General features: G+C 46.9%; 1 protein-coding gene across 2 annotated transcripts in view; it reads right to left on the bottom strand.

Moving 5' to 3' along the window:
• The window catches only part of PPP4R4 (protein phosphatase 4 regulatory subunit 4), a 1,510,494-nt gene that overhangs the window by 648,890 nt on the left and 834,452 nt on the right, over window positions 1-27,152 (bottom strand). For both annotated transcript variants that reach the window (XM_069208239.1, XM_069208238.1), the window contains one exon: window positions 1,357-1,523. In XM_069208239.1, the coding sequence (XP_069064340.1) occupies window positions 1,357-1,523 (167 nt within the window). The remainder of the gene's footprint in view (window positions 1-1,356; window positions 1,524-27,152) is intronic.

Raw genomic sequence — 27,152 nt, 5'->3', positions numbered from 1 at the left:
TATGAGCCAAATCATATCTTGGCAAGATAGATAATCTATTGCAACCGATATGGAAGATCTATACTGCCAAGATATTGGTCCGGCCATCAAATGTAGATCCGGATGGACCTTAGGTTTGAGGAAACTGCCTGGCTACAATTTCTAGTCTTAGACCAGCTAGAGATTTTTGAGAACCAAAAAAGTGGCTATGAGGCAAATTATACCTTGGCAATATAAATAATCCATTGCAACAGCGATGGAAAATCTATACTGCCAAGATATTGGTCTGGCCATCAAATGTAGATCCATATGGACCTTAGGTTTAATCCTGGTGGAGACTACTCCTTCTCTGCCATGATTAAACCCTTCCGATGGCACTGGGAGTAAGAAAACAGTTTGGTGCAGGGCTCTGTCTCATGTTGAGGGAGCATGCAGCAAACTTTAAAAAAAGATTGACAGTAACTGCTGTGATGATGGTTCCTCCCAGTGCTTTGGCAGTCATTTCCAGATTTGGCAGGCATAGTAGTTTTGGCACGGCAAATGCTAAATCGCCCCTCAGGCCAACGGAGATTACTCCTTCCGCCAAATTATAAATTGGTCCTCAATTCTGAAGTTAAAAGCTCAAACTGCAAGACTATGAAATATAGCTGTATGCTGCTGGGAGCTTAGGGTACCAAAAGCATTGGCTTCTGCCTTAGTTCAACAAAGACATACATGACTTTGAGAGACATTCTCCGGCTTCACCTTCCACAAAAAAGGGTAAGTCAGAGGTAAAACCACTTGGTGTATTGGTCTTCTGCTCCATCGCTATCAACCCGAAAACACATCTAGGTCGCAATGCAAACTGTTTCTTTGGACTGATGTGTTGCTATTTCTATGATTCTTGTTTGCCTCAAAATTTCAAAAATTCTAATCTCCAGTTTCCCTTTTCTGATATAATGATTTTGTTTGTTTATGCTTATTACATTTCTCTATCATTTTCTATATGGTTTGGGAATTTAATCGTGCTGTGTTCTGCACATTTAAATTGTTGTCAGTACTTGAATCTAACAGGCATTTCACTGGGTAATTACTTGCTGGATATACAGATTTAACAGGGGCTGAGCTGAGTTTCTCTGAGACTTGTGTTCGGACCTAACTAGGGTGTGTCTATAAATTGGTAAAGGTCCTCCCTTTCAAATGAATATCCCACTTTCTGACAGATGAGTAAATTTAAACACACATTTGCTCCTTTAATAGGTTCCAATTAAACTGCAGGAAACGTTGAGAATGCTATAATATGTACTTTTAAATTCGTGCATTTCACCTGTCATTACAATGCATTTCTTCCACACAACCTGTGTGTAATATATTTATCAACTTTTAATAGTAACTCACTGGAAAGTTGAAAGCACAGTTCTTCCTCACAGACAAATACTTCTTTTCCATTTCTATCGCTTGAACTGAATTTTCAGAGTGACCATTTTCTTCCTCTTGCAAACCCAGTCGGCAAAGTTTCTTGTAAAACTCCAAGAACCATAGCTGCTGATCTGGGGTAAAGATCCCTAAAATAAAATAAGTAACAAAGGTGACTTCCCCCCGTGGTAAAGCTAAAAAGAACAGCAAAATTATATAGGAAAAAAAAACATTAGGCATACAAGCGACCAAAAAAGCTAAATGAGTTTGATCCTCTAGATAACTGATGCGTTACATAATGCAAAATATGCCACTGCAAAAAGAAAACAAAACTGAACAACACGAGATTCATCAAACAGCACGAAACCACTGATAAAAGACAATGATGAGCAGAGACAGATAATTAACAAAATGCTGGTTTTACCCTAATCGATGGCTGTAGATATCACTGGAGAACTGGCAGTAGGAGAAAACTGCCTGGCACCAGTGCCGGTAACAGGCATTTCACTGGATAATTGCCCGCTGCTTATGCCAAATTTACCAGGCACTAAACAGAGTTTCTCTGAGACTTGTGTGTCAAGGAATATTGAGACGAACAGCATTTTGGAGAAGGTAGGACTATGAATTCAGAAATCCTTCATTCAGTTGACAACGTGTGTGTGTGTGCGCTACATGAGAATTTATGAATTACATTCTATTCGATTTTTCATTGTACAGTTTTTGTTGATTTTTGCCAACAGTCTTTCTCATTAAGCTGTCATATAACTATTTCCTACAGTAAAAATTAATCCAAGTGCTTTAACTAGGGAAATCAAGAGGAGAGGAATGCGTGCTGAGGCACTGCAAATTGCAAATTCGCACAGTTAAAATAATCTGGAAACAAGCTTGTGTTGCTAAAATCTTTTTTTCTGGCAGGGCACCCCCCTTGTGAGACAGACCCGACCCTGGTCCCACTACAGTCTGAATTCAGAAACTCCGCTTTAGTCCTGTAATTCCATGAGGAGTAGATTAAATGAACGTCAATGTAGGAGGTGGCTAGGCTAGCGGAGAGACAGAAGGAAGTTTCGATTTTTACAGAGAGAAGAAAATGTAGCACTAAAGGTAGAGCATTTAAATCTAGAAACCCTAAAAATCTCACCACTCCTGCAACTGCTGTGCCTGCTCCTACCCATATGCATCCTTTCTCTCCTCAACCCCACATTCCAAAGGACCAAATTGAAATGTACTCTATTGGCAAGGAAATCTTGGTATGGAATCGTAGGAGCTTTTGTGTGTGGCTTCTCAGATCACACTAAAAAGACAACCATGTGTCACACAAGAGTATGCAAGTAGTTACGGGGCTTGGTTTGGTTGATTATTAAAACTATGAACAGATGAAAGAGGATTTAAGTAGGTAGTTTGGTCCAACCCTTATCTAGTACCAAGTCATGTTCAAGACCACTCAGGGTAAGTCACATGAAACGTGAGTCACAGATGTATGGTACTATTTAACCATGTGTTTAGTGAATGAGTAGAAATGACAAGAAAGTGGAAACATTTGGTGGGTTGCTAAAATACTTTTAGCTGGTATTTTATGGAGGCTTGCAGTCCAAAGTTACATCAATACTTGTAACACAGATTGTTCAGAACAGTATCCGTGGCTTGCAAACCAGGTGAAGCAGAAGGGACAGTCTGGTACACAGCCTTATCCAAACAGTCTTCCTGAACCCTTAACAAGGCTTTAAGCATGTAAGCATCAAAGAACAAGGGGATAGCCCCATGTGGTTGCCCCAGGCTTGTGACTCTAAAGGATTCTGGTCCCATGCTGGGCACAAAAGTGGACAGTATCTGGAAATGAAGGGACAAGTTCCCAAGTATGAGGTATAAATGTTCAGTGATAAACCTAGGCATTCCATAACACTAACCTGGCGGCTGATGTTGACCAGGAACCTGACAGGATGCCCAGGGAGAAGGTCATGGTCTCCAAATAACAATGGGCAAACAACCATAAGATCCTTTCTTAGGTGCTGAGAAATGTTCACAAAGTATGCAGAATATGCTCATTGACAGCAGTAGGGTTATTGTCTACCAGGCCTCTGGGGCCACCATAAAATAGGGAGAGCAAGATGGGTACTTTTGCGCCATCCTTGTTAAAAAAAAAAAAAGATATAGGTTATGTAGATATATTTTCATAACAAAATCCAGCAGGCTTTTGTCACCATGAAGTCTGATGGTGGGGTGATAGGCAAGTTCATCATGCATTGTCTTCAAGGCAATGATCTAAATATATTGGGGTCAGTGACAATCTCATCAGGTATCAACTCCTGGGCAATGACCAAACTGTGCTGGGGCTGGTGGTGCCAGAGTTAGCATGGTCACCTGCAATCCTCTGGTAGCATTTCAAAGGGCATAATCACAGACAAAATACTTTCCAAAGCCAAGATGAACCACAGAGGAGATCTTCAATGCTGACTCTGCAGTAGAAGACTCAAGTGTCCATCCACCAAGAACAAGCCACAAAGATTACAATGTCTGCCCTGAAACAAATGTGAGTTGCAAGCCTTCTACCGCAGTGTAGGAGACTGGCTCTCTAAGCAGCGTGCAAAGCTGAGCACGCTGTGCAGAGAGTCGGGGCAACCACTCATTGGTTTACAACTAGACCACCTAGTGTTCTTTTTTATGGTAGCTTGGTTGAGCAGTTAGGCCAATCTTGGAGAAGTGTAAAGCATTCACACTCAAAGGAATAACTTGAGACCAATTTACAAAAATACTTCAGATTTTTATAAAACTTTTAAGACCAAGATCATCACATTGAGGTAAGTACTTTTTAAGTAATGATTTTTCAAACTTCAGAAAATGCCTTCTTATTGTGGGTAAATATGCACCATATGAATCAATGGGAGGCAACATTAAAAATACATATAAAATCAGGCAATACGTTTAGCAATGTCTCCTTTTGCATATAGGTCAAGATCGTTGTGAAGTCCTGGGGCCGGCTGCAGGAGTTTGGGCGGTTCCCAATTTTGGCAAGAAGAGGTGCTGAAAAGTCCTTCGAGCTGGTGCAGGACCACTGCGGAGGACCACTTGGAAAAGCAATGCACAGGTGTACTTCAAGGTGAGTCCGGTGGGTCCCCTTGGAGTGTAGAGGTTGTAAGGAGCTGGGGACACTTAGAGCACAGCTGGTTCTCCGGTGCAGGGCTCAGGGAGGCTGGGTGCAGAGCAGATAGATGAGCTGTGAGCTGTGTGCAAAGGTGTCCTTGGAAGTAGGAGGTATGTCACTTTGAGGTTCACTTGCAGGACAGCAGAGCCACTCTGGGGGTGGTTCTGGTGGTTTCTGGAGTCCCTTGACTAGGGCTACCTCCTGATCCTGCCTGGAGTGGACTTTTCTTCTTGGTGTCCAACATGTAGTCACCAGTACCCTGGGATATAGCTCAGTTCAGCTACTGGAGGTTACAGTGCCACCAAACTTGGCACTCTTGCAGGATTTGTCCTCATGGTCCATTAGGTGAAATTTAGTCCAGCTGCTTCGTCCGGTTTCCTGGGCAGCAGCCGGCCAGTGAACTGGCCTTGGGGTCTTTGCTGAAGAAAACTGATGCCTTCACTCAGAAGGGAGATCTTTGGTGATTTTCAGAAGAGTGGAGGTCCTCTGGGGACTTTTAGAGTCTATCCAAAGTCCGAGCAACCCCTTAGAAGCGATTGTCGAGGCCTGGATGCAGTAGGCAGGGTTTGGCACCTTTTTATTTGTGCAGCAGGAATGCAGTTCTCAAGTCTTGGGTCTTCTTTGTTTGTGGTCGTCTTGTGTCCTTGGGATCTGATCTGCAGGTTCAGGGGTTTCCCATTAAACTGCATTTAGTGGGCATTTCGGGAAATACTTCATAGTGACCAATGGGTCAATGCAAGATGGAAGAAAATGAAATGGAGGGGTCACCTCCAAGCAACACCTTGGGAGGGTGTGCAAGCTAGGGGTGGCCACTCCTCCTGTCCTTTGTGTATCTTCCCACTGTTGCTCTCACCAAAAGTGGGTGTTTGCAATGGGGGCAGCCATCTGCTGCCAGCAGCCTGGCTGGGAGGTGAGTGTCAAGGGCAGTAGACCCTTTAGAAGCTCTTAGGCAGGGCTGTGCACATTCCTGGGAGAGGAGGTGTATCACGTCTGTCCAGGAATGGCTTTGTTCTCTGGACCTTGACAGCACAGACTCTCATCCCAGGGTTCCAGAATCCTGTCTGGTTGTGGCAGACAGGTTGTGACTGGCCAGCAACCATGCCAGGGTAGCTAGCTTTTGCAGGGGACATCTATAAGGTGACCCCTGGGTATAGTTTGCAAAAAATCCAATAGTGGTACCAGTTTGGATTTATCATTCTGAGTTGTTTGATACCAAACATCCGAGGGTGCAGAGTGGCCATCATGTAGCTATGAAATTCATGCTGACCAGGATCGAGCACATGCATATAAAATGGCTGCTCTGTTCACTTACTACATCCCAGGTTTGGCAGGGACACAGTAGGGGCATATTTCTTATGCATCCATGCCCCCACATGCAATATAGTGCAACCTGCCTTAGGTCTGGAAGGCCTGCCAGGGGGGTAACTTACCTATATTGCATACAGTGTGTAGCGGACAGGGCACACAGGCTGTGTGCCGTGTCAGTTTCACAATTTAGGATTGCACCAGGACATTCAGCCTGCAATGGCAGGGCTGGGTGCACTTGGATGCATGGCCCTTGAGGGTGGCACAACCTCTGCTGATGCCCTCAGGGCCTCCCCTTTGCACCTCATGCCCTGTCCTTAGTACCATTTACTAGGGATTTATAGGGGCACCTAAAGGTGTTTTCAATTGGGCCATTGCATCACAACAGTTTTGTGAGAGTGATCCGTCCCAGTAAATCTGGTCAGCAGGGGCCCTGAGCACTAACAACTTTGAAACCAAAACATATACCAAGCAAAACGTGGTGGCAAACCATGTCAAAAGAGGCACTTTGCTACACTATCTCCCCAAATGAAAGAGGATGAGGCTACTCTTTCCCTAGTAATTCTTCATCATCTAAGTGGAAGAACCTGGAAAGGCCATCCGCTTTGGCCTAGGCAGTCCCAGGTCTGTGTTCCACTTGAAAGTCAAGTCCCCGTAGGGAATTAGATCACATAAGCAGCTTGGGGGTTTCACATGTCATGTGTTGCAATCATCTGATAGGCCTGTGGTCTGTTTGAACAGTGAAGTAAGAGCAAAACAGGTATGGCCTCAGCTTCTTAAAGGCCCCGAGCACAGCAAAGTCTTCCCTCTCTATGGCACTCCATTTTTGTTCCTGAGGGAGTAGTCTGCATATAAAAGCAACTGACGTGTCATGTCCCTCGTAATTTTTCTGTGCTAGGACCACTCCTAACCCCAGTTCTGAGGCATCTGTTTGGACAATAAACTGTCTGAATTAGTCTGGAGCAGAGCACATAGCATTCTTCAGGCCCTTTGACAACTCATTATCCAGTGAACCTTTTTGGCCATTTTCTTGGAGGTCAATTCTGTGAGGGGGGGCACTATGGTTCCATAATCCTTCACAAGTCTCCTGTAGTACCCAGTCAAGCCCAAGGAATGCCCGGTTCTGAGTCTGGGTTGTGAGAGCTTCCCAAGCCAGAATGGTATAGATCTTGGGAGGGAAGGGTTAGACTCCACTTATCAGGTGGCCCAAGTAACCAACTTTACCTTGCCCTATCTGGTACTTACTGACCTTGATAGTGAGGCCTGCCTTTTGGAGAGCCTCAAGGACTTCCCCTAGGTGGATCAGGTGATCCTGCCAGGTGGAGCTGTGGACAGCTATATCATCCAAATAAGCTACACTAAACGATTCCAGCCCAGCAAGGTCTTGGCTCACCAACCTTTGGAAGGTGGCAGGAGCATTCTTCAATACAAAAGGCATAACATTAAACTGTTAATGCCCACTTGGAGTGGAAAATGCAGACCTCTCTTTTGTTCCTGTGGTCATGCCAATCTGTCAGTACCCAGATGTCAAATCAAAGGTACCCAGATATTTGAGAGGTTTCTCCCAGCCTTCCCTCACAAGACTCAGTGGTCCCCTAACAGGATGCCCAAACAAAAGCTCAAACAGAGAGAATCCTACTCTCTTTTGTGGCATTTCCCTGTAGGCAAAAAGCAGACATGAAAGTAAGACATCTCATCTCCTTCTGAGTTTTTCAGGGAGGCCTCCAATCATGCCTTTTAGGGTCTAGTTAAGTCTTTGAACCAACCCATTGGTTTCTGTATGGTATGATGTAGTGAACTTATAAGACACTCCACACCCCTGCCACATGTGTTTTAAGTATGGAGACATGATGTTTGACCCTCTGTCTGATACTACCTCCTTAGGGAACCCAACCTTGGACATTTTTTTTTGGGGGGGGATATCCGGCCTATTTATACATTTATGTAACTCCTCTATCCTGCCCCTCAATGGATATGAAGGTCCCATTAATTGGGCACCACGCATTCGGGTAGAAGATAAGGGTCTTAAATACCTGGAGGTGTACTTATTAGCATGGGGGAAGAATACAGAACCAATGCTGAGCAGAACCCAAGAAGAGGTCAAAATGTGGTTGCTTCTTCCCCTGTTCCTTATGGGGTGGGTCCGTGATTTTTAAGATGGTTCCCTTCCCAGGCTGCTATTTAGACTTCAGAATTTCCCATTCAGGATCCCGCACAAATGGCTCCACCAATTAAACTCCAAAGTATCGAGATTTCTGTGACACCTTGTACATTCTTAGCCTTGTGCTTCTTATCTACATATAAGGGTGGAATAGCCACAACACATCTGTACTCGTACTATGTAGCGTCTCACCTGTTAATTATTAATGAATGATGGAGCGGTCTTCATGATGACCCTGCCTATGCAACCGAAAAATGGGCGATGGGTGGAACCTCCCTACTTTGCTGGGTATACAGTAACCAGAGGATCACTACATTGCCTCAGGCAACACAGGTAGTGCTCAGACTTTGGCGTGATGCTCACAGGCGAATGGGACTGTGGGGCACCCTTACAGGAATGACACATTTGTGGCATGGGATGATGCATCTGCAGGTGGCTCAATTAGAGGGCTTTGGGAAATGGGACATGCTATGGGTTACATTGTTAGGAGACGTAATGAATGGGACCCACTTAAAGTCTTTCAGGACCTGTAGAGTGAGTATCATTTGCACCGATCCCACTTTCGAAAATATCTGCTGCTGCAACATGCCATATTGCCTTATGTTAAGAATTGGTGACTTTACCTGATTTCACCCCCTTTGAGTGCAAGCTCCTGCAGGGAGATATGGGATCTCACAAGATATACCAGGATATATCACCCATTGACAATTAACAGCCTGCATACATTGGACGCTATAAAACGGTCCTGGGAGAAGAATACCTTGGCCTTAGATGAGGATGATTGGGCAAAAGCATTGCGGTCACCATGTGAGGCAGCTGTTTCCTCACACTTGTGCATGATAAAATTGAAATATCTTCATAGGGCATACTATACGTCGCAGCGCTTGTGGCGCATGGGGGTGATAGCCTCACCACAATGCCTTTGGTGTCAAGGGTCAGATTGCACATTCATACACACTGTGTGGGAATGTTCCACTCTGAATCCATTCTGGGAAGGGGTTATAAAATGTCTTTGAACAGTCTTATCACTACATATACCATTCCACCCCAAATTAGTACTTCTTGACGTGCTTGAGGGAAATGGGGGAAATAGATATAAGCGAACACTATTACTGCTGGTATACACCATAGCAAAGAGAGACATTGTCAGAGAGTGGAAAGCAGTGTTGCCCCCTTTACTGAGTGTTTGGAAACCAGGTCTGGACCACTGTATGGCCTTTTATCAGATGCAGGGCTGCCCACATAAACATTTGAAGATGTGTCAAAAATGGGCGGATTACAGGGACATTCCATTACCCCTGGTGCAGTCTCACAAGCTGATATTGAAGTGTTGAATGTTGATGAGTATGAGAGATCTTATTTTTCTACCTAATGACTATTGTTTTATGTATAGGATGTGCTGAGGAATGGGGGGGGCTCGTGGGGGAGTGTGCAGTTATAGTTTAGGAAAAAGGAAACTTTTTCACATGGCTATGTGAATATGTGCTATTATGATCCGGCTTCAGCTGGAATATGTTGGACATGCAACAAAAAATGTATTTAAAAAAAGAAAAAGCTGCTGGAAAAGACTTGTTTCCTTGCTAATTTAACTGTCTTAAGGCGTTCATAAGCAACAAAAAGACTGTCATTAATTCAAAATGGTTTTGTTCTGACTAAGAGCTATTTTAAGATATGGCCTATTCAACCTTTCACTATCCCGTTAAAGGTGCAATGAAGACAAATATTTCACTTGAGACATGTAATACTTTGTAGCAACCTTATGTAAAAAGGTATTATAGACAAAGCTTGTCCTTGGAATAATATGAAAGCGGGAGAGGCGGAAACTGCTTGTAACTCACTCTCTCTCCTGGCCTATATTAGGAGGAATTAAAACACTGTTTTTCAAGATAGACAGTTCAGGGAACAGTAAGAAGTTTCTTAAATTCAGTAACACTCTTTCCACCAGAAACAGTACCTAACTGCAGATACCTCACTTTGTGGCTATCCCCAGGGTTCTTCAGAGAACAAGATAAACAAGTTACTTACCTTTGGTAACGCTTTTTCTTGTGGATACACTAGCTACCTGTGGATTCCTCACCTTATGAATTCTCCCAACTTCCAGCATTCAGCGGAAAATTATATTCCCAGCTCTCCATGTCAACAAGGACATCACTATTGCACGGCTCAGCACGCGACTCAGTCTGACATCACCGTGGCAATAAGAGGTCCTCGCTGGCATACTGACGTCAGTTTCACCCTTTTTACGTGCCTTTGAGGTGAACAGGTGAAAACCGACCTCACAATAGCACATATAGACAAAGATATAGCCATATGGATGCAGTACAAGCACAACATGTATTTATATGATAAAGTAAACAAAACATGTATACACTTATAATAAAAAAGTCTTGGTATGACCAGTCAGGCAACGGGGAGGCGGGTGGGTGTGTGAGGAATCCACAAGTAGCTAGTGTATCCACCAGAAAAACCATTACTGAAGGTAAGTAACTTGTTCTTCTGTGGATTCCCCACCGTATGAATTGAGTCCCAAAGCTTTACCGCACTCGGATGTGGGTGCCTGACTAATCACACAAAGAAATCCTGCAACACAGGACGTGCAAAATGGCCATCCCTCCTGACTTCCGAATCCAAGCAATAGTGCTTCGCAAAGGTATGTAAGGAAGCCCAAGTTGCTGCTTTACAAATACCTACCACAGGAACACCTCTAGCCAAAGCTGAAGTGGCAGACTTAGCCCTGGTAGAATGAGCTCTAATACACTCAGGAGGAATCTTCTTTGCTAATGAATACCAGATCTTAATGCAAAGAATGACCCACCTGGATACAGTTCTTTTATGGACAGCTCTGCCTTTCATCTTGCCCACATATCCAACGAAGAGTTGGTCATTCAAACGAAAGTCCTGTGTTCTCTCAACATAGAAACTGAGAGCCCTTCTCGGTCTAAGCGATGGAGTCTTTCTTCCTCTTTTGAAGGATGAGGAGGAGGATAGAAAGATGAAGGTGATAGACTGCCCCATATGGAAAGGAGTGACAACCTTAGGAAGGAAAGCCGCCCTAGTTTTCAGCACCACTTTGCAGCATAGAATGACGTAAAGGGAGGTTTGACACTAAGAGCCTGAAGCTCACTCACACGCCTAGCGGACATCATAGCAACAAGGAATACTGTCTTAAAGACCAACAACCTCAATGAACAAGAATGCATAGGTTCAAACGGTGAACCCATTAAGAAAGTCAAAACCAGATTTAAATCCCACTGAGGCATAAGAAACGGAGTGGGAGGAAATGTATTTGTTAGGCCTTTCAAGAACCTAACAACTATAGGTGATTTAAACAAGGAAGGATGATCTGGAAGGCAAAGAAAGGCTGACAGCGCTGAGAAATAGCCTTTGACAGTCGCAACTGCACAACCCTTCTGTGCTAAAGTTAAAGCAAACAACAGAACATCAGACAAATGGGCTTTCAAGGGATCAATTTGTTTCTCTCCACATCAAGCCACGAATTTCGCCCATCTGCCGGAATAAACAGACTTAGTGGAGTGACGCCTGGCCGATGAAATAACATCTACCACTTCTGGTGGGAGAGAAAAAGAACTCCGATTGCCCCGTTCAATCTCCAGGCATGTAGGTGCAGGCTCTGGAGGTGGGGGTGTAGAACCTGCCCCTGCGACTGTGACAGGAGATCTGCCCTGAGAGGGAGAATGAGCAGAGGGCATAGTGGGAGTTGGAGAAGGTCCGTGTACCACACCCTTCTACGCCAATCTGGGAATATTAAAATGACTTGAGCCCGATCTTGGGGAATCTTCCTCAGAGCCCGAGGAATCAAGGGCATGGGGGGAAATGTGTAAAGTAACTGGCTGCACCAGGACATCTGAAACACGTCCCCTAGCACTCCTTGCACTGGAAACTGGAGGCTGCAAAACAACAGGCAGTGTGCGTTGTCTCGAGTGGCAAATAGGTCTATCCGCGGAAAACCCCACACCCTGAAGATGTGACGAACCAGATCCGGATGAAGATGCCACTCGTGGTCGGCCGAGAAATGCTGACTGAGACTGTCCGCACGTACATTGAGAACTCCGGCTAGATGGTTTGCTACTAAGCAAATCCGATGGTCCTGAGCCCAGGACCATAGCGGCAGAGCTTCTCTACAGAGAAGGTGCGACCCTACTCCTCCCTGTTTGTTGATATACCACATCACGGTAGTGTTGTCCGTCAAGACTTGAACTGACTGACTGCAAAGGGACGGGAGGAAGGCATTGAGAGCCTAACGTATCGCCCGCAAGTATAACAGATTGATATGAAAAGTCTGTTTCACTGGAGACCAAAGACCTTTGATCTCGAGGTCCCCCAGATGAGCATCCCACCCTAAAGTGGATGCATCTGTCATGACCGTGGCCACTGGAGGTGGTAGAGCAAACGGCCTTCCTCGCGAAAGATTGCCGTCCACAGCCCACCATCGTAGATCCACTGCAGCGTCTCTGGAGATCGTTAACGACTCTTCGAGATCCCCTTTGTGTTGAAATCACTGCTTGCAGAGGCACCGTTGGAGAGCCCTCATGTGCCAACATGCATGAGTGACCAACAGAATGCAAGAAGCAAACAGATCGAGCAGACGAAGGACCTTGAGGAGTGGAACAACTGCTCTTTTTTGAAACATTGGAATAAACGCCTGAATGCCTTGGATCCGCTGATGCGGAGGATAGGCCTGATTCAATGTTGTATCCAGTACTGCCCCTATGAACAGGAGGCATTGAGAGGGCTCCAGGTGAGACTTGGGCATGTTTACCATAAAACCCAGACCGAACAACAACTGTGTTGTCATTTGGAGATGATGCAGCACAAGCTCTGGAGACTTAGCTTTGATTAGCCAGTCGTCCAGGTAAGGGAATACTGAGACTCCCTTCCTTCTGAGATGCACTGCAACCACTGCCATCACCTTCATAAAGACTCGAGGTGCGGAAGTAAGACCAAAAGGAAGGACCACAAACTGGTAGTGTTGCGACCCCACCACAAGCCGGAGATACTTCCTGTGTGACTTGAGAATGGGGATATGAAAGTAAGCATCCTGTAAGTCTACAGACACCATCCAAACCTCTTTGTTCAATGCCAGAAGCACATGTGCTAGAGTCAGCATCTTGAATTTTTCCTGTTTGAGGAACCAATTCAAAATCCAGGATAGGCCTCAATCGACCATCCTTCTTGGGAATCAGGAAATAACTCGAATAGCATCATTGACCCCTTTCCTGCTCTGGAACTAACTCCACTGCGCCTTTTGATAAAAGGACCTGAACCTCCTGCTGCAGCAACAGGAGATGATCCTCTGAACAAAACGAAGGACGTGGAGGGATGGGAGGGGGAAACTCCTGAAAGGGAAGGGCATACCCTTTCCCCACAATGTTCAGTACCCAGGAGTCTGATATGACTAACTCCCACTCGTGAAGAAAATGAAATAACCTTCCCCCTACCAGAGAAGCATGACTTAAAATGGATGTAAAACTAAGGCTGCTTTCCTTGTTGTGCTCCCCCAGAGAAAGAAGATGAGGCATGGTGCTGCTGGGTGGCTCCTCGCGTTCTAACCCTCCCCGCACTCTAAAGGACCTATAGGAAAGGCTGGTAGACTGTTGAGACGTGGACTGAGGTCTCTCACGAAAAGCGGCTCCACAACCAAACCCTCTAAAGCTCCTAAAGGACCTGAAAGGAGTAGATGAGGAAGCCTGCAGTCCCAGGATTTCGCTGTACCTCTACTGTCCGTAAAGCGCTCTATGGCATAGTCCGCTTTGGCTCCAAACAACTTTTCTCCATCGAAAGGCAGGTCTAATAAAGTTGTCTGGTCATCAGATGAAAATCCAGAAGACCTCAGCCACGCATGTCTCCTAGTGGCAACTGAAGTACCCATCGCTCTGGCCACTAAGTCTGTAGGATCCAGACCAGAGTGGATGATCTGCTTGGCCGCCGCTTGTGTGTCCAACAGGAGTTCATGGAAGTGTCCCTGCATATCCTGTGGCAAGTTAGGCACCACAGCTCTAGCCGTATCTATCAAGGTGTGCAAATATCTGCCCAACACACAGGTAGCATTAACCGACTTCAGAGCCACACTGCAGGATGAAATGTCTTCTTAGCTGTCTGCTCCATCCTCTTGGACTCCCTGTCCAATGGAGTAACAGGAAAAGAGCCTGGAGCAGAGCGAGCTGAACACAAAGCCTGGACTACCAAACTCTCCGGAGTTGGATGTTGTGACAAAAATCCCAGATCACCCGATGCAACTCTGTATCTTCTCGCAACAGTTTTGGACACAGCTGGTGATGTTACAGGCTTTCTCCAGATCTCTAAAATAGGCTCTGTAAGAGCATCATTGAATGGGAGCAAGGGCTCCGCTGAAGTAGAAGAAGGGTGTATTGCTTCAATTAAAATGTTAGTTTTGATTTCAGCAGCTGGCAATGGAAGGCCCAAAAATTCTGCAGCCTTCTTGATAACCGAGTGAAAGGAAGCTGCCTCCTCAGATAACTCCCCTGGAGATGAAAGATCCCACTCAGAGGAAGTGTCCAGCCCACTAGCTGAGTCTAGGCCCCGAAATTCTCCCAAGGGCTCAGCAATCTCTCCTTCCTCCATCAATTGTCTCTGGTACTCCTGCTGTTCCAAGAGCCTCAATGCTCCCCTCCGCGACCTCAACAGGGCCTCCAATCTAGGTGTTGACTTGGAGTTTGCCGACGTCGATGATGCCAGTTTCAAAAGCGATAGGCACGGACCGGGAGAAGAAGGAGATGCACTCTGTCCCGACCAGGATGCATCCAGCACCGGAGCTGAATCCATTGGTGCCGTTGGCATATGAGGCGCTGTCATCGGCGGCGTCTATCCAAGCGGTGCCGGAGGTCTATGAGGTGATGTCATCAGCACCGGATGCCTACGAGGCAAAGTCATTGGCGCCAAACTGGCATCCTCAGCCTGATAAAAAGGCACGAACGGAGCCGACTTGTATGGAGCCGGTGAGCCCAAGCAGAATGCCAAAGGACCCCTGGGACCAGCCGGTGCACCCTCAGGGGCCATAGCCTTATTGAAGATAGTGAACATGGCATTCAGAAATGCCACCGGATCTGCTCCCAGAGTGTGGAAGGCAGGAAACCTTGGATCTTCATGCGGTGCCTCGGCCTGATCCGGAACCTGTGGCACCGACTCATGAGCTCCAGGTGAAAAGTGAGGACCCGCTGGAGACTCAACCACTTCAATGAGCGATGGTGCAGACGAAGCCTGAGGACTTTGAGGCTGGGGAGTTACAGTAGGACTAACCTCCCACATCGTATTTCCTGACTGGATGGAGACCGAGAATGAGATCGACCTCCAGAAGAACGACGCTGAGAGTCGTGTCAGTGCCTCTTCTTATGAGACTTATCGGATGACAAATCTCTAGTCATAGACCTCCGATGTCTTCTGTGCTCCTTCTTTGCCTTAGCTAAAAAGAGTTTAGCCTCTCTTTCCTTAGACACCTTCGGATTCATCCTTTGGCAGGACATGCACTCCCTACATCGTGGTCCAAACTGAGACATCATAAGCAGTTGTCGTGAGGGTCTGTGACAGACATTCGACCCCCGAACTCCCGACAAGATTTAAAACCTGACTTTTTAGGAGGAGACAGTGTAACAGACTACAATAAGACACCTTCGAAACAGTAACTTCTTGAGAGCTAAGAGGAAATTGTTAGCGTCGAAGGCACGGAAAAAGGGAAGTGACGTCAGTACGCCGGCGAGGACCTCTTATCGCCACGGTGACGCCAGATGGAGTCACGTGAGGAGCGGTGCAATTGTGACGTCCTTGTCGACGTGGAGAGCTGGGAAAAAAAATTGCCGTCAAATGCTGGCGCATTGGGAGAATTCATAAGGTGAGGAATCCACAGGTAGTTGTATCCATCAGAAGGTCAAGTTACTTAGATTTAAGTAATTATTTCTCTGGTAGATACTCTGTCTAACTACAGATTGCCTACCTTGTGAATTTTCCCAGCAGGCAGACATGAGCAAGAAACTCAAAAAGTAGTGCTCCTGCACACCAGCAGGTGATATAGTGTGGCTCCACACCAACTCCGTTCAGCCCCATAACTAACGAACAGAGCCGCACATGAGCACAACCCATGCATGCTGACATCAGTCCCTTCTGTAGGCTAATGCAAACCCTCAGAAGCAGAGCCAATTACCAAACTGGAAGGGCTAGTGTTCAGATTACAGCACTTGGATCATTTTAGATGGAAAAGGAGACCCCTTCCACAGAACAACAAGGTTAGACACAGTAATCCACCAGAAACAAGATTAATAAAGAATAGATAATAAAGTGGTACCTTCTAAGGTGGTGGGTTTGTGAGAACAGGCAAAATGTCCATCCAATGGACCTAACTGTCAATACAAAAGCTTTGTGAATTTATGGAATTGATGCCCATGTAGCAGCCTAATAGATATCTAGAACAGGTATTCTGCATGCCAATACAGTTGAAGCAGCTTTGGCTTGGGTGAAATGAGCCTTAGCACCTACTGGAGGCTACTTCTTATCCAAAATGCAGCAGATCTTAATACAGAGGAGGAGCCATCTTGAGATAGTCCGCTTCAGTACCACCTTGCTTTTCTTTGTTTTAGAGAAGTCCACAAAAAAGCTGAAAATCCACCAGGTAGTGTTTGGTTTGATCAGTGCAGAAATTGAGTGGTCTTTTGGGATCCAGTCGATTAAGTCTCTTCTCTTTCAAGGGGTAAGGAGGAGCAAAGAATTTTGGAAAAGTGATAGCTTGTCTGAAATGAGAAGGTGTCACTACCTTAAACAAGACCTCAGCTTGTGTTCTAAACACCAGTTTGTCTAGGATTAAAGGTGGTCTAGGACGGAGGGCATGAAAGTTACTTGCATGATGAGCAGATAAGGACGCAACCAGAAAAAGTACAAATGTGGCACTGCAAAAGGTTTTGATGGAAACATATTTTGTGAACCTATAAGAACTATCATCACATCAAATGATATGAATAAGGACGGCTGGTCCGGCTAACATAAAAGGGTTAAAAGGGCAAACAAGTAACCTCTAACAGTGCATAATGCAATTTCTTACTGAGCCAAAGATAAAAGAAGCATCTGACAATTTAGTCTGCAACAGTCACCTCTGGCGAGTGCTGACCCAAGTCACATACTTATCCCAGCGCCCTGCACACATCTTGTGGAAGGATGCCTAGCTGACAAGGTCACATTAAGGACTTCAGAAAGAAGATCAAAGGAAGTCAACTGCTGCAATTCAAACTCGACGCATGGAAGCACAGATCCAGGTGCAAGACCACTCCCTGCTGCTAAACCAGAAGGTCCTCCAGATCCCCTCAGTCGGTTCATGACCAGGAAGATGCCCTAATAACTCAACCAGTTCCAGAGGTGCATAGCCTCCTGGCACAAGACCCCACTCAACTCACTTGTTGTCTCATGCCAGTGGTATTGCCCCTGCACACCTGCACAAGCCACCTGTCAGAAATTGGGTGTAAAGTATTTGTGCAACACTTAAATTACAGTAACACAGTGAAAGACATCACAAAAAGTCTCAACATGTCTCAGTTCAGCACAACAAAAACAACAAAAATCCAATCAGTAGAAGTTGAGATATGTATTTTTAAAGATTAAATGTGAAAACAGTGTTTAGAAGTCTATAGCAGTAGAAAGGTTACTTTACGTCACAGGGGACAGGTGCAAAGTAAAAATCCAGGCCTACCACGATAGAGGGTAGGCCGGCTACAGAACTCAAGCATGATCCGCTGAAAAGTACCTTGGTTTGGAGCAATGAGCCAACGGTGGGAAGATAATGCGCCAATTTCTCTGTCATACTGTGGCGATGCATCATTATCAGGCTCCTATAGACGTGAATGTAACATGTCAGCAGAGAGACGCACAAAGCCTTTGTCATCGGATCATGTAGTGATGAAGCCGCTGTCACTGTCTTGTCGACAGGGATGCGATGTGAGGGTTTTTCGGCCACACCCAGGCCAATGCTTCCATCCCTGTAGTTATAAAGGTGATGCACTGTTTCTGTGTTTCCGTTTCTGCTGCACTCGGGTGAAGCATCACTTTTTCCATTATTCAGCTGTAGAACCCACATCTGAGGCCCAGAACTGGAGAAGGCGCCCCAGGCAAGGGTAGGACTCACATTTAGCAGTGTCCAGCAGCATCAGAAGTGCTGCAAGCAGTCTTTGATGTCCCTGAGACTTCAGAAGAACAGGGGCAAGCCAGCACGCTCTTTGAAGTTCTTGGTTGTAAAGATGTAGAGAAAGGTCCAGCCCTTCTCACTACAGGAGAGAAGTAGCAGGCAACATGGCAGTGCAAGTAGCAAAGTGGCAGTCCCTCCTACAGCAGCAGCTGTGGTGAGCCAACACAGCAATGTTGTTGCAGAGTGGCAGTCCCTCCAGGCAGGACAGCAGTCCTTCGTCTTGGAAGAGTGTCCTTGGTTCCAGCAAAAATCTGATTTGCAGGGGTTTGGGTTCCGGTATTTATTCTTTGGCGCCCAGGTCCTGGAAGGATGGAGAAACTTCCAGGCCATCCAGGCCTTCCTTTGAAGTTCACAGGGTCCCTGTCCTTTACTCCCAAACCTCCAGACACTTTACAGGGGGTTATGTAGCCTTTTTTGTGAGGAGAGGCACAGCCCCATTCAGAAGTATGTGTCAGCTCGTCTCACCCACCCAGCCCAGGAAGACCTATCAGTCTGGTGATGGGCAATTTGAAAATGCCACACCCAAGCTCCCTTTGTGTGTGAATGTCCCGTGGAAATGCACAAAGCCCAGCTGTTAGCTACATCAGATGTGCATTCAGAGAGAGGCATGAAATGGTTAAAGAAAGAAAATGCCAACTTTCTAAAAGTGGCATTTTCAGACATACAATTTAAAATCTGACTTTACCATAAGTTGCGGTTTTAAATTGTGAGCACAGAGACAACAAACTTCACATATCTCTTCCTAATCAGGAATTACACTTAAAAGATGCTTTAGGGTAAATCCAGTGCTATCCTATGGGAAAGATAGTTCTTGCAATAGTGAAAAAGTAATTTAAGAGTTTTCACTATCTGGACATGTTAAACTTGAAAGTGCATGTTCAACTTTTTGAATACACTGCACCCAGCGCCTACCTTGGGGGGACTTACATCTAATGAAAAAGAAGGCTTGGGTCAGTCAAGTCGGTACACTTGCCAGGTCGAAATGGCAGTGTAAAACTGCACGCACAGGCTCTGCAGTGGCAGGCCTGAGGCAAGTCTGAAAGGCTACTGTAATGGGTGCCACAATCAGTGCTGCAGGCGCATTAGTACCATTTAATTTGCAGGCCCTTGGCACATACAGTGCACTTTACTACGGACCTACAAGTAAGTTAAATATTTCAATTGTGGAGAAACCAATGTTACTACGTTTAGAGTACAAAACACTTGCGCTTTAGCATTGGTCAGCAGTGGTAAAGTGCCCAGTTTGCCAGCAAAAATGATGACAGGCAGCAAGAGGTCAGAGGGCCAGGTCTAACACCATTCTTTGATGGTAGACAGGAAGGCTTTCAACGCCAAGTTAATTGCCTGTGGATCAGCAGGATGGTGTGGTGTGGGCTTCCTCTGGAGACCTAAATCAAGTGACAGCTGTTGAAATGTGAAAGTGATGAGGGCTAAACTGTTGTATGGAATTACAAGGAGCAAGAGAGGAAAGCAAGCAAGCCCAAGTCATTGAATGCAGAGATACAAACTACTGAGGCCTATTTTGAAAGGCACTAGGCTACCTAGAAAGATACCAATTGGAAAACGTCTTGATCATTCCAATTTCCTCCATTACAGTCAGTACATGCTCTTGTGCTGGAACAGTACACATTGGCCCTCATTATGGCATTGGCGGTCATCTGAGCCCCACAATGGCGGTAGTACCGCCGCCAGGCCGACGGTAATGACCACCAAATTATGACCATGGCGGTGAACCCTCCCATAGACAGCCAATGTAGCACCCCAACTGCCAGTGCGGTATGACCACAGAACATGGCAGTAGTAATCTCCATGCAGTCAGAAGCAAGGATCCGACCACCATATTATGACATACCAAACCACCAGGATTTGCAGGGTGTTAGCAACGCCACCAAAAGCCTGGCAGAAACACATGATATAAAAGGAGACACTCACCTCCAGGGACATAGAGGAATCTGCGGCTGCCATGGAACCAGAACTGGAAGTCTTCCCGATGTTGTACCATGCCATGGCAATCCAGGAGCACCAATGCCGCTGATAACGGTGAGTACAGCCGCCTTGCACACAAGGGAGGGAGGGAGGGGAGAGTGACACACACACACGCGCACAACACACACCAAACACACATGCCATACAGAACAATCTGCAGAGTAAATCAACAGCAACAGAACCAAGGATCAAAGAAAGCCGGGACACATACCTGTTGTCCAACCACTGTAATTAGATGGGAACAGCAACCTCAATTGTATGAAGAGAGAAATATAAATATGTACAAAAAAGGGCCATTGGCCAGTCCAAAGTGTCTAAAGGCCACAGGGCAATGTCCAAGCCCAACTTGACTCCTGAAAGCCCAGTCACTCCACTGGACATGGGCATCATTGTAACTGTAGCCAGGCACCTCAGGGGGCATGAGGTGGTTCTTTGCAGGGGGTCATTGGGCTTGATTTTAGGAGGGGGCTGGCCCTTGTCCTTCTGTTTAGGTGGCAGAGATGTGGGCTTGGGGTGGGGGGCCAGAGTGCCACTCCTGTGCCCCTTAGTGACAGCTGAAGTATCAGGGGGAGGAACGAGCCTCGATTTTGTGCTGGAGGTACTGGGCTGGGGCAGGGACTTTTCTCTTACGGGCAGGACGGGGGGTGAGTTGGCAGGAAGAGGTCAAGGTGGGAAAGGAAAAGCTTAGGACCAGTGGGACAGGCTGTGGAAGGAGGTATAGGAGTGGAGGTAGAGGGAGTGGTTGTTGTAGGAGGAGGTGGGTGCTGGACTTGAGTGCAGGTACATGGACAGTGTGCATGTGTGATGTGAATGGCTATTAGGGGATCTGAGTGCGAGCATTTGTGTGTCTTTGCAGGGGGCAGACAGAGTTGGGGAGGTCAAACAGGACGTGTGGATGGATGTTGTGGTGTGTCTGCAAGTGAGGTGGGTGTGCTGCATGAGGTGGTGGTGACTGCACATGTGGTGTGTGGGGTGCATGTCTGCGGGTCTGCTGTTGTGTTGACTGTGGGCATGGATGCACAGGTGGCAGGATCTGGGACTGTTGATGCTGTGCTTGCAGGTGTGAGTGCTGATGTGACTGTGAGGGAGGAGGAGGAGATGGAGACATTGCATGCAGTGGCTGATGTTGTGTGTATGCATCTGAGTGTTGGCTGTGTGTGTGCTTGTGGACTGAAGTGAGCTGCCTGTGTTTGTCTGTGCGAGTCTTGTCTGTTGTTTTGGGTGCATGCTTGTCAGAATGTGTGCGTAGGATGGGTTTGGGGAGAGGAGATTGGGACTGGGAAGAGGTAGTTGGGGGGAACAAAAGAAACAGGGACACTGACTGCCGTTAGAGAGGGGGACAGAGCCTGAAACGATCTCCATAGGCCAGCCAAGCCACCGTGAATACCCTCCTGGAAGGCAGTGCATTACTGAATCTTGGATGCCAGCCCCTGGATGGCATTCACTATGGTTGACTGCCCTACAGAGATGGATCTCAGGAGGTCAATAGCCTCCGCACTGAGGGCAGCGGGGCTGACTGGGGCAGGGCCTGAGGTGCCTGGGGCGAAGGAGATGCCCACCCTCCTGGGTGAGCGGGCATAGGCATCTCAGTGGGGGGCTACTGGGAGGGCAGTGCTGGTATGGGGGTGGCAGAAGAAGTAGCTGTGCTGATCTCAGAGGGGTGCGCCACCACCAGGAACCTCCCATCCGAGGAGGAGTCAGAATCAGTTGTATTAGCTCCCGCCCCCCCATGGTGCTACCCCCGCCCTCCATCCCACGTCCCCTCGGCATCGGTGGACTCAGCCTCCTGGGTCCTGTGGGCTGCAGCTCACTCACTCGCCAGTACCCCTGCTCCTTTGCTAGATGATTCTAATGCACACATGGACAGGATGACAAAAGGAGAGGGTGGAGAAAGAAAGAGCACAGGGTAAATTACAGCACCAACACCACAGATGGCATACATATCACTATCACTCACTGGGACTAAGAATGGGCAGTATGGACCACAATGCCATACCATTGGCTAGGTACTACAGCAGGTAGGAGCCAAACACTACCATCTGCACACCTACTAGGACCAACTAAGCCCTGTCTGCCAAGGAAAGCCAGCTACCTACCAATTAAAATATGCATACCAGACAACATACCTAAGCTGGACTACGCAGGAATATCTAAACTGGCATATTGGGGCATCCACTGACTAGAACCTTACACCTAAATACCATTCCAAGCAACAAATGATGAATGACACACACACTTTACGCACCCCATTGTGGCTGCGGTGCTGCCCTCATCCAGCTCTGGGTAGGCCACCACCAGTATGTGAGCCATTAGAGGGGGTCATTGGGAGGCCACCCCCAGCTGGGCCTCAGCAGACTTCCGGGCCCAGCATCTCAGGTCATTCCACCTTTTCCTGCAGTGGGTGCTCTGCCGGCTATGGGCCCCCTGGGCCAGTACGCCCTTGACAATGGCACACCACAACCCCTTCTTCTGATGGGTGCTGACATGCAGAGGAACCACAGGCAGAGGGACACCATGAACCATAAATCCAGCCTGTCACACATATGGCCTACATACAGAATTTGCCCCTCATCAAGCAGAAACATGACCCATACCTCTTCATTCACATTGCCTGCAGCCATTCCCCATCCAAATGACACACTGCCAGAACACACACATATCTATATGCAGCAAGGTCGCTTGCAACATACCCATGATGTACTTCACTGTTGGTCTGGAGGCACATACAACTGCCCATTTAGGGGGAGGACCCCACCCACGAGCCTCTGCAATTCCTCCAACATTAAGGCTGGGGCCCTTTCCCCTGTAGCACAGGCCATGGCAGGTACCAGGCACAGGTCACAGCAGCACACGCAGTGTAGATGTAGTCCAGTGGAAAGTCAGGAATCAAGTGAAGTAGTAGGAAGAACATGGCGGTCACATCCGGGGGGTGAAGACCGTCACCGCTGGGTTGATCATCATTGGTTCCTGTACTCCATAGAGCCCCATGTTAGCCAATTAGGAATTGCACGGCGGTGAGATCACCTTCCGCCATGACGCCTAACACCGGCGTAGTGAGGTCACTTCCACCTATTGATTTTAAAAGTGCGTCAGTGATGTTGAATGTACACACCTAGACAATTCTAGTATCCAACATACATACATACATGCTCTGTGTACTCTGATGTTGTGTGTCCATAGGTCCTGTTGTCACTCCCTTTTTACTTTTGGGTCACTTAGGTACCAACCACTGCGGAGGAATAGGAGGAGGAGGCAAGCACCCGTGAACAGACGGCTTGTGGACTAGGCTACACTGGAGGACAGGCACATCATACTCTCCCATCGTCAGGACAGGGCCACGATCACAGAGCTGTGTGCACAATTAGAGCCTGATCTGCTATCTGCTATCCGTTTCACCACAGTAATACCCCCTCCTGTGCAGGTACTATCAGTGCTCCATTTCTTGGCAACATGCTCTTTCCAGGTGACTGTGGGCTTGGCTGCAGGAATGTCACAGCCAGTGTTCTCGATTGTGTTTGCAAGAGTTTTGGCTGCCTTGCTTACAGTAAACACGTGCACGCTACATCGCATTACCCCAGGTTGAAGATTTGCCCATTGTGAAGGCTGAATTCTTTGCAATGGGACACATACCACATGTGATTGGGGCCAATGACGGGACCCATATAGCCTTAGTCCCCCCGCTCCCAGGCTAATGAACAGGTGTACAAGAACAGGAAGAGTTTCCACTCACTCAGTGTCCAGATGGTGTGCCTTGCTGACCAGTATATCTCCCATGTCACTGCCAAGTCTCCTGGGTCAGTGTAGTCAGTCAGTCAAAATATCTTTATTCAGCAATTGCCATAAAAATACATACAAAATCACATATCTTAAAAAGCAAAGCAACAAAATAAAAAACAACTTAAAAGGACAACCCAATACCAAAACATAATTAGACTATCTTAACAACCTAAATTTATCTATTTCAATTTGCCCCTGCAGATATAAGAAAGATATTTACTAAGTATAATTTTAATACCTCTTAGGATTGTACGAACTTATGATAATTCTTTCCAAGACATTTACTAATATCATAAAACAATGAAATATAATACCGAGAATTTTTGGATAACCTAAAATATAATAAAAGATCCTCACTCAATACAAAATCACAAAAGCATCACAACCAATATATGAAGAGAAATTTGCTAACCACTAGGAATAAGCAAATTCATATCAATGCTTGTATTACAAGAACATATTCTAAAATTAAAGGAACAATATAGTATAATACTTAAATATTGAAATTAACCCAGGATATAATAACTAATTCACACTATAGGTGAGATCATAAAAACGATTCAAAGTGTAGTTAAAAATAGATTGCTACACATTGAAAATTTACGAATTCATGACAATTCTTACATTATAAAATGTTCTCTAAATTTATGCAAAAGATATAAAATGGTAAAGAAGATAGTTAACAAAAATATTAATACCGTTTCCTAATAGCAATAGCAGATCTAATAAAATTTAATACATGATAACAAATTTGGATTTCTGACAGTTACTGGGTCAGTGCATGATGCCTTTGTCCTGAGGAATAGCAGTGTCCCACAGCTCATGGCACAACTACAGAGGGACAGAGTGTGGCTTATAGGTGAGCCTGAGTCCCCATCCAATGTATGTCAGTATATGCCTACAGGAGTCATACCCCATGCCATTGTGCAAGGCTAATGTGTGTCCCTGCCTTCTTCCAGGTGTCTCCGGCTACCCAAACCTGTCCTGACTCTTGACCCCTGTTAGGAATCCACAAACAGGGGCTGCGAAAGGGTACAATGATGCTCATGGCCATACCAGGAGGATTGGGAGGATTGCTGAATGAACCTTCGGTATCCTGAAGGCCAGGTTCAGGTGCCCCTATCTGACAGGTAGGTCCCTATGCTACTCCCCTGAGAAGGTCTGAAGATTGTTGTAGTGTGGTGCATGCTGCACAATTTGGCCCTCAGATGCCATGTGCCCTCAGGCGCCATGTGCCCTCAGACGCCATGTGCCTGCAGGAGGGGGGAGGTGACAATGCAGCTGTGGCAGCAGTGGACACTGAGGACAGTGAGGAGGAGGAAGAGAACGAAGATGTGGACAACCGGACACATATCATACAGCAGTACTTCCAATGACACTCAGGTAAAACTGTTGAAGTATACATTTATCCATTACAGTGTTGAGCTGTGTGTCTGTTGAATGATGCCAGTCACTACCTCTACATCTCAACTGACTGTCACCCAAGCCTTCCCTTATTTCAGATGTTGGTGTGGTTACAACAGTGGAATGCTGAGACACATATGTAGGATGGATGAACACATTACGGGACATTTGCACAGGGTCATGCCATTCAATACAGTTCAATACATTGTACATTTCCTTAGATAAAACACTATTACTCAAGTTCTGTCCAAGGGTGTTTATTTATAAATTTGGTATACAATGCAAAGTGTAATAGGGTGGGGTGATGGTTTGGAAAAGTCAAAGGTCCAGTGTCCAAGGAGCCATAGGAAGAGTAGCAATCGCAGTTCAAAGTGGACATGGTGACACAGTGGAACACCAGGGGGACATTCGGGAGGGGCTAATTTCCTGGCGGTGGTCTTGGTCTTGGTAATTGTCTTTGGTGTCGGTCTGGGTATCAGGGAACGTTTGCAGGGTGGCTCACCTTCTGCAGGGGGAGGGGTGCTGGTGGCCTGTGGGTCCTGTGGAAGGGCCTCTAGTTCACTAGCTGCAGTAGATGTGGAGGGCTGGTCAGTACACTGGCTAGTGATAAGGGCCCGCTGGTGTGTTGTGTACTCCGGCATGGTGTTGGTCATGTCACTCAGCACCCCTGCAATGGAGGGCATGGTGGTATTTAAGGCCTGCAATTGTTGCATGACTTCCTGGTGGTGTTCCCCCTGCAGCCACTGGTTCTCCAGCATCATGTGGAGCGCCTGACCCATCCTGGGATTGCTGGTTTGCCCCCAGGACATTTGTGAGTGCCTGCTGGGCAGTGGATTCCCAGGGCCTGTCCTCCCCCTGGTGCACAGCTGTCCCCGACTGTCCCTGGCCCCCTGTGCCTGTGTCCCCTGAATGGTGTCCCGTGAGTGGTGTGCCCACTGACACCAGGACCCTCATTGTCTTGCCTGTGTGGTGTGCACTTGGGTCCCTGTACAGATGGGCACACTATTGATTGACGACAGAGATCTGGGGTCATTGTCTGGCTGCAGTGGTGTTATATTCAGAGGGGGTGGGCTCTGTAGTGGACTGGCTGTGGGTGGGGTAGCTGACTGACAAATGATCCCAGATGGGCGTGGGAGTTCATCCAGATCCAGACCTCCTGAGTTGCTGTCATCGCTGGGGGCATCTTCTGGTGGGGGACTGGGTAGCCGTGGCACCTCCTCGCCACTGACATTGGCTGGGGCACCTGTGGGGATGTGAGTGATGTGTTAGGGTACTTGCCTGTGACATATTCCACATTCCTAGCTTTCGCAATGATAATGGTGTTGTTCTCCCACCTTTGGTAGTGTGAGGTGATGGTTTGTGGGATTGGTAGTTCTACATGCTGTGCATGCATCGGTGGTGGTTGTGCATGCAGAGCTGGAAGGGATGTGCTTGCAGTGGGTATGGCAGGCAGGGGTTGCCATTTAGGTGTGGTAATTAGAGTGGTGCACTCTGAGATGGAGTGGGGTGTAGGGAGTCAGGGTGAGGGGGTGAGATGGCATGCAGTTATGGGGGGTGATAGGTTGTAAATGGTGACTCACCAATGTCCAGTCCTCCGGCTACTCCAATGAGTCCCTCAGGATGCAGTATTGCCAAGACTTGTTCCTCCCATGCTGTCAGCTGTGAGGGAGGAGGTGGGGGTCCACGATCAGTCCTTCTGATGGCGATCTGGTGCGTGCTGCAATGAAACGCACCTTCCCCCATAGGTTGTTCCACCTCTTCCTTATGTCGTCCCTTGGGCGTGCATGTTGTCCCACACCGCTCCC

The sequence above is a fragment of the Pleurodeles waltl genome, chromosome 9 (genome assembly GCF_031143425.1).
Source record: "Pleurodeles waltl isolate 20211129_DDA chromosome 9, aPleWal1.hap1.20221129, whole genome shotgun sequence".
NCBI lineage: Eukaryota > Metazoa > Chordata > Amphibia > Caudata > Salamandridae > Pleurodeles > Pleurodeles waltl.
Note: the sequence above shows the minus strand (reverse complement) of the source record. Positions and strands in the feature narration are given on the sequence as shown.